The sequence below is a fragment of the Bubalus kerabau genome, chromosome 15, assembly GCF_029407905.1.
Source record: "Bubalus kerabau isolate K-KA32 ecotype Philippines breed swamp buffalo chromosome 15, PCC_UOA_SB_1v2, whole genome shotgun sequence".
NCBI lineage: Eukaryota > Metazoa > Chordata > Mammalia > Artiodactyla > Bovidae > Bubalus > Bubalus kerabau.
Genome location: NC_073638.1, coordinates 66,629,563 through 66,642,189, shown reverse-complemented (window position 1 = coordinate 66,642,189; position 12,627 = coordinate 66,629,563). Strand labels below are relative to the sequence as shown.

At 43.3% G+C, this 12,627-nt stretch overlaps 1 protein-coding gene across 1 annotated transcript in view; it reads left to right on the top strand.

Annotated features, from left to right (window-relative positions):
- PAMR1 (peptidase domain containing associated with muscle regeneration 1) overlaps positions 1-12,627 on the top strand; it is an 80,299-nt gene that overhangs the window by 22,023 nt on the left and 45,649 nt on the right. Inside the window, exons 2-3 of the mRNA XM_055547762.1 lie at positions 2,899-3,075; positions 9,869-9,997. Coding sequence (XP_055403737.1) covers positions 2,899-3,075; positions 9,869-9,997 — 306 coding nt within the window. The remainder of the gene's footprint in view (positions 1-2,898; positions 3,076-9,868; positions 9,998-12,627) is intronic.

Here is a 12,627-nt window from a genome sequence, read left to right as displayed (position 1 = left end):
TTGAATATGCTATCTAGGTTGCACGAAGATATTTCATGGCTGCACGAAGATCATGGCATCTGGTCCCATCACTTCATGGGAAATAGATGGGGAAACAGTGGAAACAGTGTCAGATTTTATTTTTCTGGGCTCCAAAATCACTGCAGATGATGACTGCAGCCATGAAATTAAAAGACACTTACTCCTTGGAAGGAAAGTTATGACCAACCTAGATAGCATATTCAAAAGCAGACATTGCTTTGCCAACAAAGGTCGGTCTAGTCAAGGCTATGGTTTTTCCTGTGGTCATGTATGGATGTGAGTTGGACTGTGAAGAAGGCTGAGTGCCGAAGAATTGATGCTTTTGAACTGTGGTGTTAGAGAAGACTCTTGAGAGTCCCTTGGACTGCAAGGAGATCCAACCAGTCCATTCTGAAGGAGATCAGCCCTGGGATTTCTTTGGAGGGACTGATGCTAAAGCTGAAACTCCAGTACTTTGACCACATCATGGGAAGAGTTGACTCATTGGAAAAGACTGTGATGCTGGGAGGGATTGGGGGCAGGAGGAGAAGGGGACGACAGAGGATGAGATGGCTGGATGGCATCACTGACTCGATGGACGTGAGTCTGAGTGAACTCCGGGAGTTGGTGATGGACAGGGAGGCCTGGTGTGCTGCGATTCATGGGTTGCAAAGAGTCGGACACGATTGAGCGACTGAACTGAACTGAAGTATGTGTAAGGTGTTATCTTGTTGTGCCTTTGATTTTCAGTTCCCTAATGACTTGTGGTGTTGAGCATCTTTTCATGCATTTATTGGCCATTTGTATATTTTGTTTGGAGAAATGTCTCTTCATGTCATTTGCCCATTTTAAAATTGGGTTGTTTCGTTTTTTGTGGTTGAGTTGAAGGGGTCTTTTATATATTCTGGATATTAAATCCTTATCAGATATATGATTTTCAAAATTTTCCCCATTTTAAGTTGTCCTTTCACTTTCTTAAGAATGCACTGTGTTGCACAAAAGTTTCTAGTTTCGATGAGTCTGGTTTGTCTGCTTATCTTTTGTTGTTTTTCGTGTCATGCCTAAGAATCCAAGATCATACCAAGTCAAGCATCATGGAGACTTACTCCTGTGTTTTCTTTTACTTCCCTTCACTTTTAACCATTAAATTCTCTTCTGGATTTTAAAAAGTATTCATTTCATCCCACCAAAATCAGAAACATGAGAAGCTCAGCTGAGTAGGTTTTAGTGTGTCCTAGAGGAGCTCCCAGAATAGTTCAGGAAACAAAATTCCAGCGGTGACAATATCATAGTGATCGATGCCACTTGTTCCCAAATGCCAGGATGAAGATCTTTGCTGCCCTACCAGTGTTTGTGGAAAAGAAATGAGGGATTTTTTTCATAAAACTGCATGTATGCATCTAAGAAACTGTCCCTTATCATGCAAGCGGTTCCTTTCTATGATGCTAGAATGTTCTTATGACCAGAGGCCGAGAGAAGATGGTGAGAGTTTTTCTATATGACTCTACTTGGCAAATTAAGAATGATCTACTCTTTGTCAGACTTCCAAATTTAGGGAAGGAAAACAGAAAACTAAGTTATGAAATTTAAGAGGTTAGAAGCCACCATAGATTTTAGAGTTGGTTTACATGGGTCTGCAAAGTTTGATGAGGATCCTGGCCTGGGGTCTTTAGGGAAGCCTTCACAGGGAAGCCCGATTTGCTTTCTTCGTCAAATATCTGCTATTTGAGGAAGCATGCAAAAAGCATACATATAACAAAAAGCATACATTTCCTGAGTGTCTATGTTTATTTCTACTTTTGCTAGAGTATATCAGACCACTGCTTACAGCTACACAGGTTGTGCACTGGACAATCCCAAAAGGAACCATCCACCTGCACAGCTGCACAGCACAGTCAGGCATTTGGGCCGTCAGAGAAGTCTGGTGACCACTCTCTAGGCTAGTTCTATCAAGTACAAGGCTGAATGCCAAGTAGAGACCACGTCATTTCCTATCTGACCTATTTCTGCTTCAATCATCTTAGTGCAAAATTTTTTAGGGCTAGAGAGTTGGGGAAGGAGGAAGAGGAAATCAAAATGAGGTCTTGTTTCTTACCCTGGATTCCTCTGGGCAACCTCCAACTGATTACTCTTATAGTTTTTGCCAGATGGTTTTTCCTTTTCATTTACCTAAGATATATTTTAGGAAAAAAGAGAGAAATTCTATCCAGAAAGGAATACTGCTTTCTCATGGGAAAGAACACTCAGTTGTATTGAGGGATTGAATGAAGTTCTGCCAATGAGTTCACTCTTATAAAACATTGAAATTCTCCCAAACATACTAATTAAGATACTTTTTGTCTTTTCTGCTGGTTTTAGCTTTGAAGATACCATAAAAATGGTTTGCTGCAAAATCCAGGAGCCAAGTTTGGAGGAAATGGCATGATCTCTACTGGGCATTCAGCCTTGTACTTGATAGAACTAGCCTAGAGAGTGGTCACCAGACTTTCCTGACGGCCCAAATGCCTGACTGTGCTGTGCAGCTGTGCAGGTGGATGGTTCCTTTTGGGATTGTCCAGTGCACAACCTGTGTAGCTGTAAGCAGTGGTCTGATATACTCTAGCAAAAATAGAAATAAACATAGACACTCAGGAAATGCATGCTTTTTGTTATTTATGTGCATGTGTGTTAATCCACTTAGATTCTATATTGATAAAACATGATTTCTTTTTTATTAAAAATAAAAATGAATAGCACCTTTGAAATTTGAAATAACAAATTTCTCCTGTGCCCCACTGGATGGTTTTGAACATCCTTCGGGCAGGTTCCAGGGCAAGGTGCTTCTTGGCAGTAGAGTACTTCTGGGGCTTTCCTATTCCTGCCAGGCCCTCCATCCTCACTTGCTGCTTTCTGTTTCAGAGTACACAGTCATCAATGAAGCCTGCCCTGGAGCCGAGTGGAATATCATGTGTCGGGAGTGCTGTGAATATGATCAGATTAAATGTGAGTGCCCTGGAAAGAAGGAAGTGGTGGGTTATACCATCCCGTGCTGCAGGAACGAGGAGAATGAATGTGACTCCTGCCTGATTCACCCAGGTGAGTGTGTGCTGGGAGACCTTGGATCGCCTCCATGTTTTCTGAGGTCACTGATGGAAGCAGGCAGAATGCTTGAATTCTGACAGGTAGACATCAGGGGTTGTGATGCCATAATGATTAAAAGTGGCATAACTCTACCCACTCTAAATACAGGCAGAGGATTGGAGGGGTTAGTGCCCTTTTCAGTGCCAAACTTACAAAGCTGTGGATTCATCTACTTATTCATTCATTGAACAAACAGACTGCGCAGCCCCTGTATACTATGGCAAGTACTGGGAACACAGTGCTTTAGAAAAAGAGACATTCCTGGCATTTCTAGAACTTGCAGCCTGGTGGGGGAGATGGAAGAGTAAATAGGTAGCTGTAATGTATCATGGGAGGTGCTGTGATAGAGAACACGGGTGCCATGGGAGCCTGGGTGGGGACGGGGGTGGGTGACTTATTAGAGGAGGTGATATGCATGCTGAAGATGGAAGCAGCAAACTGAGGAGTGTGAAGGGAATCTAGTAGAGAGGTCAGGCCATAGAGAATAGCACGTGTTAAGGCTCCATGGCAAGAGAAAGCATGGAGTTTAGGGAACTGCAAATCACACTAGAAATACTAGAAACACATTAAGAGTGAAACTCAGTGTCCACACGGCTCTCAGCAGACAGACACTTCAGCGAAGGAAAATCAGTGAGATGCTGAAGGGCTCGGCAGGCAGTACTATGATGTTTAAGCAATATCCTGAAGATATTTTATGTAACACTTGGAGATCTTTTAGTAAAGAGGTGAAAGCCAATTTTATTTTCAGCCGCAATATGGAGAAAGGATTGGAGGAAGGGCACCATTAGAGGTAGGGAAGAAAAATGGAGACCTTGATGAAGAGAAACCCTGTGGATGGAGAGAGGTGGAGGGATCTGAGAGAGATCAGAGAGTGCAGCTGATGACAGTTTGGAGACGGTTGGAAGGGAAGGGAAGAGCAGAAGTCAAGGGTGATGCTTGGGCATTCGGGAACTGGTCCCAGTAATAAGTATTCTTGCCAGGAAAATCCCATGGACAGAGGAGCTCAGTGAGCTACAGTTCACGGGGTCACAAAGAATCGGACACGACTGAGCGTGTGTGCACCAGCACACCACCCAGTGATAGGGGAGCATCCTAGCATGAGATGGGGCCTTCCCAGGTCACGGTGCCCATTCCTTTGGCTTTACATCAAGCTAGACTTGCCTTCCCCCAAACCCCAACTTCCCTGGCCCCCACCACAGAGGAGACAGTGATTTTCCTTCGCTGACGTGTCTGTCTGCTGAGAGCCGTGTGGACACTGAGTTTCACTCTTAATGTGTTTCTAGTGTGATTAGCGGAGAAGGCAATGGCACCCCACTCCAGTACTCTTGCCTGGAGAATCCTATGGATGGAGGAGCCTGGTAGGCTGCAGTCCATGGGGTCGCTAAGAGTCGGACATGACTGAGCGACTTCACTTTCACTTTTCACTTTCATGCATTGGAGAAGGACATGGCAACCCACTCCAGTGTTCTTGCCTGGAGAATCCCAGGGACGGGGGAGCCTGGTGGGCCGCCATCTATGGGGTCACACAGAGTCGGACATGACTGAAGCGACTTAGCAGCAGCAGCAGTGTGATTAGCAACTCACTAAATGGTTTCTTGGTGCTTTCATATCTGCTGCCTTGTGAGTCCTTTTCCCTTCTGGGCCTGATCAAACAGAGGATGTAGAGAATTTCAAATACACTTTCCTTACACTGAAGACTCAAAGGATGTCAAAAATAGGCTTTGGGAACTTCTCTCCTTTCTGCCTCTCCCCTTCTTTTACACACACAGAGGATGATGCTTATTACTACCAGGAACTTTCTTTCGAGGAAAATCATAGAAGGGGAGAGAAAACAGGGCTCAAGTATACAGGTGTTACGTTTAAACCGAAGAGAGTAATGCTGAGCTTTAAAATAGAAGTGACCTCAGCGTGACCCTTGCACATTGGATCCAGAAAAGAAACCCACTGTTCCAGTTCCCTGATGGTGAGTAGGGTTTGCAGAGAAGTAGTTGAGCAGTGCCTCTAGATTTTCTAAGGAAAATCTGAGAGCTAAGTCAGGGTCTCCAGACTAGGGATCCTTGGCAGGGGTACAGAAGTCTGAACAACTTTCAATATTTTCAAAAGGCTAACGATCACTGTTGTTGTGGCAGCAGGGGCTGGGGATGGCTCTGGCTTTGTGAGATGGCATGAGGTCATGGGGCAAGCAAGGGGACTTCATAGGCAGTGCTGTGCGCTTCAGATCACATCTTAGAGCAGGCCATCAACATCTGCCACACCTGCACCCAACAACTTACTACATCAATACAGGAGGCACCCACCTTGACTGATGCTAGGAAAGGTCTTCCCAACTGAGTAGTGAAGAGCTGTTCCACATTAACCATATGGGTGCCCTGAAAGGAAGAGCTAGAGAAAGACTTTTAAAAATCTTTTATTTTCAAAAATAGTGAATTGATGTTCAAGCAGTCCCTATCAGTGATCAAAGAGGTTTCTCTGTGTGTGTGTGAGTGTCATTATGAACTCAGGCATTTTCACTTATTATGTGGTTTAATCCATGTCAATCATTATTCATTTTAATGCACACATCCCATCTTTTAATACTGGGCTCCCCTTTGTGTCCGTCTGTGTTCTTCTGGCATGACCACACTGATTTTGAAGACTTCTTGAATTCTTCTTGTCTGTTTTTTGCCCCAGATCTGGAATCAGCCATTTCTCCAAGGAGCTCTGGTCTGAGACCCTGATCTGGTCACCTGAGCTGTTCCTTGCTGTTGGATCGTCATTGCTACAGGGTTTTGTTTGTGTGTTTTCTTAAGTGTCTAGAACTGGGAAACGTGCATTTTTAAAATGTTTCTACTGCTACTCAAGTTCAAATGTAACATTCCAAGGTTTTTAGTTAACTTCTTGGATTTTGTATTTGTATGTCTTTTCTTTCATGGTGAAAATCCTGTGTCCCAATAATACTAAACCAATCACTTACTCGCTTTATCTTAAACTTGTACGAAGCCACACTAGAGCATTATGGGTGTTAGTAATAAGAGCACTGATGCTTATGGTTTTTATTCACCTTAGAATATATCTCATTAGGTTATAGAGTCAGAATACTATGTTTTAAAGTCAATTGTAGTTCTTTTAATCTATGGTGGTATACCAGTTACTCGAAACCCACTTGCTTGATATGTAGGTAGGTTTATATTTGACAATAGGAGCAAATCTGTGTGTGCATTTATGTGTCTTTCCCCTTCGTGCACCAAAGACAGCATGCCATAAACACCGCTGACTACCTTGCTCTTTTCTCTCTTAACAATATATGCTGGAGGTGGATCACTGACAGTATAAAAGCCATTTTTTCCCACTCCTTTTTACAGTTGCACAAAACTGCACTGTGCATCATGAACTGTGGATTACCATAGTTTATGAGTATTTGGATTGTTTCTAGCTTTTTGCTGTTATAAATACTACTGTAGTGAATAGCCTCAGGCATATATCAGCTAGTATTTTTGCAGCATATCTCTGGGATAGATTCCTGGAAGAAGGATTGCTGAGTCAAAGGGGGGTGCATATGTCATTTTGCCAGCCTTTGCCAAGTTCTTCTCCATGCATTTGGCGTTCACAGCAGCCATCCATGAGAGTATTCTTTGGAATTTTGTCAGTCTCTAAAGTGACAAACGGGACCTCTGCCTGGTTTTAGAATTTCTATCACTTCTGTCATCATGACGGACAACCATTCTTTCTCCTATGATGTCAGTAATTGCAGGAAGACCAATGTCCAGGGGCCTGGTGGTGGCATGTGGGTGTGTGTGCTCAGTCATGTCCAACTTTTTGCAACCCCATGGACTGTAGCCTGCCAGGTTCCTGTGTCCATGGGGATTTTCCGGGCAAGGATACTGGAGTGGGTTGCCATTCCTCTTCCAAGGGATCTTCCTCACCCAGGGATCGAACCCGCGTCTCTGGTATCTCCTGCATTGGCAGGCGGATTCTTTGCCACTGTGCCACCTGGGAGGCCCGGCGGTGGGGATGGTAGTGCTGACGTCCAGCAGCACCGGGGCCCTCACTGGAGCAGGTTGGCTGCGTCTTTTAGTGCATTTCTAGGCTGTTAGCTCTGACCTTGGTTCTCTTACCATCTGGGCAATTCTGTGAGCTGCTTAGTGTCTTTTTAACATAGCCTTGTTCATCTTAATCACCAAACTGGTTTTTAATGGCTTGCCCCTAATGGCCTGGAGAGAGAGCAGGAGAGTTGGCAGGGTCATCGAAGGCAGATGGAGTCCATTGACCTCCTCGGCGGCACAGTGCGGAGGGAATCAGATGGGAATGTGACACATGGGTGAAGATGGCCTTTAAAGACACAGAGGTCCCCCCTGGGACCCAGTTGTGGGTCATATGAACTCCGATGAGTCGTATTAGCAATTTTTTTCTGGTTGAAAGAAGCAAGCACTGGAAGAAGGGAGCAAAGTCAGAATGGTATGCAGAGAGAGCTGCAAGTCTCTCTCTTACAGACATCACACACATATGCACTGCATATGGGCACTATGGGCCAATGAAAACCTAATTTTAGCCAAAGAAAAAAGGATGCTATCAGCTCAAGGAAATGCTGGTTATCTCAAACAGTTCAGAAGCCTGGATTAGCAGTTCATTCATCTCTCCAACTGTCCATCTATCCATTTAGTCATTCACTCATATAACATAATCTCATATAACATTTCTGGAACACTTACTATGTGCCAGATACTATATTAAGTGTGGGGGGGATATAGTGTTGAATAAGATGCAGTCCTTGACTTCAGTTTATATAGGAAAACAGATAATAGGCAGTTAAAATTGAGCATGCCAAATGCTATGGTGGGGATAAGCCCAGTAAGTGGAAGTACAGGAATGCAGAATAATAATAATAGTTCATATCTGGGGGGAACTGCTATGTGCCAGGCCCTTTATTGGTGTGAGATTAATTTTTAAATCAACTTTATGAGATAAGTACATTTTTTAACCCCAGGTTTACAGATGAGAACATTGAGGCACAGGGAACTTAAGCACTTTGCTCAAGGACACACAGCTGGACAATGAATGGGGCAGCCAGAACTTAGTGCTCTGTTTTAATAAGCGGGCTTGGATTATCTCTACCTTTCCTCAATATCCCCCACCTCTCAGGAGGCCATGTTTTAAAAACAACCCTTAATCGAGGTCTGCTGAGTCCTCTCTGGTGTGGTCTTCTAATCCGGGGGAGCCTCACACCTTCCAAGGTGAGTCCATTAATAGGCACTGAGGCTGTTTCCAACAGCACACTCTGGCTATAGGAGTATATGACATAGAAGGATATTTAGTGGAATGGGAAGATGTTGACTATTTTTATTAAATCAAAAAGTAAAACAGAATGTGCAGTGTATAATATAAGCCTAATTTTTAAAAAATGTTTGTGTGTATACAAAGGGAAAGTATTACAGATGATTTTCTCTGGGTAATGGAATTTTAGGTGTTTTCAATTGAATTCTTTTTGCTTGTTTGAATCTTCTTAATATTCCACAATCAATATGTGATACTTTTATAAAGAGGAAAAAATACCCTATATTGATGTAGTCTGCCTTTTACTACCGGAGAAGGCAATGGCACCCCACTCCAGTACTCTTGCCTGGAAAATCCCATGGATGGAGGAGCCTGGTAGGCTGCAGTCCATGGGGTCGCTAAGAGTTGGACACGACTGAGCGACTTCACTTTCACTTTTTACTTTCATGCATTGGAGAAGGAAATGGCAACCCACTCCAATATTCTTGCCTGGAGAATCCCAGGGACAGAGGAGCCTAATGGGCTGCTGTCTATGGGGTCGCACAGAGTCGGACACGACTGAAGTGACTTAGCAGCAGCAGCAGCAGCCTTTTACTACAGGTTGTTTCATTTTGCATTAGAGCATCAGCCACTAATGAAAAAAGCCAGACAAGAAAGCCCATGTGTTGCCTGTTTCCATTTATGTGAAATGACTGGTAGATTACTGGTTGCCAGGGATCAGGGACAGGGTAAGGGGGTGACTGCTAATAAGTATGGGGTCCTTTATGGAGGGAGGTGATGAAATATCCTAAATTTAGATAGTGGTGATGGTTACCCAACTCTGTGAATGTACTAAAGCCCACTGAATTGTAAACTTTAAAACAGTAAATTTTATGGCATCTGAATTATGTCAATGTTGATTTTTAAAAAAATTATGAATTAGAACCAAAATGTGAAATCAATCTGGAAGGTTATTACTAAATATTTTCAATATCTCATAATACTTTTCAGGTTACTGATGATATATGAGATAGGCATCCTTGTAAAAAATGTGAAAAATTTACAATCAGCAAGAGGTTTCTCCTTTAGCACAGACAGCAATGTAATTTAGATTTGGTTTTAATGTAATAATAAGCATTTGCTGTCAGTCTTAGATTTGGGGGTATTTTCATCAATATTCTTTGCTTTGTAAAGCATAATGATTAAAAATAAGTTTAAATAGCATTGTATTTTATTGAAAATTGAAGTTCATAATTATGACCAGAAGCTTAAGTTTTTTTAAAACAAGCCATCAGCTGCTAACCTGGAAGATGGTTCAGACCATCCCCTAATCTCCTCAGTCTGAATGCTGGTGACTCTAGCATCTTCCTAGGGATGAGCATTTTTTCCAAAGGGCACCTTTCTGAGTCCAGATGCTCTTAGGTGAGACAAGATCCTGGCAAAGTCCACAGTTTCTCGTGCAACCCATCAGAACCTGCATGTGCTTAATCGAACACCATTCTGCTTGGAAATGTTTCAGGTTGCACCATCTTTGAAAACTGCAAGACGTGCCGAAATGGCTCCTGGGGGGGTACCCTGGACGACTTCTACGTGAAGGGGATCTACTGTGCAGAGTGCCGTGCGGGCTGGTACGGAGGAGACTGCATGCGTGAGTAGTCCCTGACCTAGCTCCATCTCTAGTGCAGGCTTCTTTCAAGTCTCACCTTGCTGTGGACTAAGGTTTATCTTGTTGGACTCTGAGTTCTGGAAAGCTTGTGGCCAGAAGACTTCCTATGTAAGACTATAAGAAACAAAGATGTGTTTCCTTCTGCTGGGTGTGGATTATGGACATCTGTTTGGAACTGGCCATGGGAGGTTTCTGTATCCTCTTAAATCTTCCCCTCTCTCTTGAATGAAGCCAAGGCATTCTGCACACAAGCATGCCTCGTGTCCATTCCGGAAGCAACTGCGTGCTGTCATTGGTCAGCAGGCAGTGAATAAGGCTTCAAAAATGTTGTCTGTAGTGCATTTTAAATATGAATTCCTATTGGAAAACTTCTTAAATCCTGAGTTCAACTCTTGGAACCCACATCAAACTGTCAGCATGCCACTTGTCCCAGGAAAGGGATCCTTTCTGGGTTCTGCTTGATCTCCAAAAATTGCTTAATCTTTATTAGTGCTCCCCTCTGTGTCAATAATCCTTTGAAAATGGAGTGGAAATCTAAACTCTCTCTCAGTTTAAGATTCTCCCATGCAGCAACCCAGTGGTGAATATCACTCTGAGCAGCAGGATCTGGAGCAATGTATAAACTGTTATTATTTTGTTAAGCCTATTTTACATGTTCCCCATTTAAATTAGAAGCAATCAGGATGGTTTTAGAGCCTCATTAATTTTATTCTTACGAACGATATTTCCAGTCCACAGAAATAGAGGATGGAGTGTTATTGGTATTTCTTGCCTGATCAAACATGTAGCAAAAACGCAAGAGTCTAGGGCAAAGGGTAAGGAAAATACCTAAGACGCCTAAGTTTGTGTGATTTAGGGGTCTGTATGATTTCAGACCCCTTGTTCTCACCTATCTCCTACTGGTGAACTCTTCTGTAGCTCTGTCTTCTCTGCAAAGCAGCATATGAAGTCTCTAATGAGAGCAGAGTAGAAGGGAAGCTGAGGCTTGAGAGTACCAAAATTTGGGGAGAGCCACCTGATGAATGAGGAAATGTGTCAGCTACCAAAAAGTTAAAGCATGCCCAAGCATGGCCAAGGACCCAGTGGAAGCTGGAACTAATGTGTAGGTGATGCAGCCTGGACAGGTGGGTGATGCTCACCAGCAGCACGGTAGCAGAGGTAAATAAAAGCAGTCATGTGGTTGACCTAAGAGTTGGCAGAGACATGACTGTCCAGGGGTCCAGCGTGGGCAGGACACAAAACCAAAATGAACCTGGTAAAGAAAATAGAGACTGGAGGTGTCGGTGAGATGGAAAAGCAGGCTTAGTGGTAATAAAGCCACTGAACATGTAGATGAAAGAGGTATTATGGTCAGAGAGTAGAATTTCTGAGTTAAAGCTTTCACAGGTGGTGGTGATAGTGTGTTCATATGTATTAGTCAGTTTTGGGGGCATAAGAGTCACCCTCAAAAGGATAGATGTGTATTTTTCTCGATCATGCATCTGTGAGTTGGCTGGGGTTTAACTGGTGTCAGCTGGGTTGGCCTGGGTTGAACTCTAGAGTTCAGAGCTCAGACCACAGCGGGCAGTTGGGGGTGTGATCTGCTTTGAATGTGTCACAGAGCACAAGCAGTCAAGCCAAACACATGGCTACATTCATGGCCTCTGCTCTCACCACATTCACTCATATTCTAAGGAAGTCACGTGGCTGAGCCACAAATCAGTCAAGTATGAGAGTATATTCCGTCTCAAACGAAAGGATACAAATATTTCCTGAACAATACTCTAAACACTGTGAGTGAGTTTGTGTAGAGGACAGGGCAGAGAAGGGGAAGAATATTTGCATGCAGGAAGTCAAAGACAGAGGACTGCATTTTCCCAAAGAAATCCTGTAGATGTATCTTTCCAAATAGTACCTGTTGGTTGAGTCTTGCGTTTAGCCTCAATTTAACAGCCGACTGTGTAGGTCTGTTTGGTCTGGATTGGTGATGGTTTCCATGTATAGGATCGAACTTTCTCAAGGACAGCAGGATTGGCTCAGGGCAATGGTCACCACCACTAGGCAGGCAAAGTGGAGGACGCATGCCCCATTCATTAAAAAGTAATGAATAGATCTACCCATCCATTCAAAAATATTGAAGGACAGAGAAACCTGGCGTGCTGCAGCTCACGGGGCTGCTAAGAGTTGGACACAACTTAGCAACTGAACAAACAACAATCCATTCAAACAATGCTTCGTGAAAGAATGTGCTTCTATGTGCAATGATGAGCAAGACAGATGTAGTCACTGCCATTTTAGAACCTGAAATTTAGAGAAGAGAGACAAAAAGAATACGGTCAATGCTGTGAAACAAACAAAGCAATGATCATACTCCTATTCCATTCTGTGTTGGTTCAGTTATGCTTGTTCAATTCCATGGTGAAAGCCTCATTACATACAGTGTATGTTTACTGATCACAGCCACATACACAAAGAGAGCATTTCTTATGGATCACTAGGCACGTCACCAGGGGAAACAGGGAACCCTCCGTGAGTTTACAATACATTCGTGAAAACAGGACTTGACCATAAGACATTAACATGATGTTATTCGGTTCTCATCACCTACAGCTCATACTAAATAAATGCAAGGG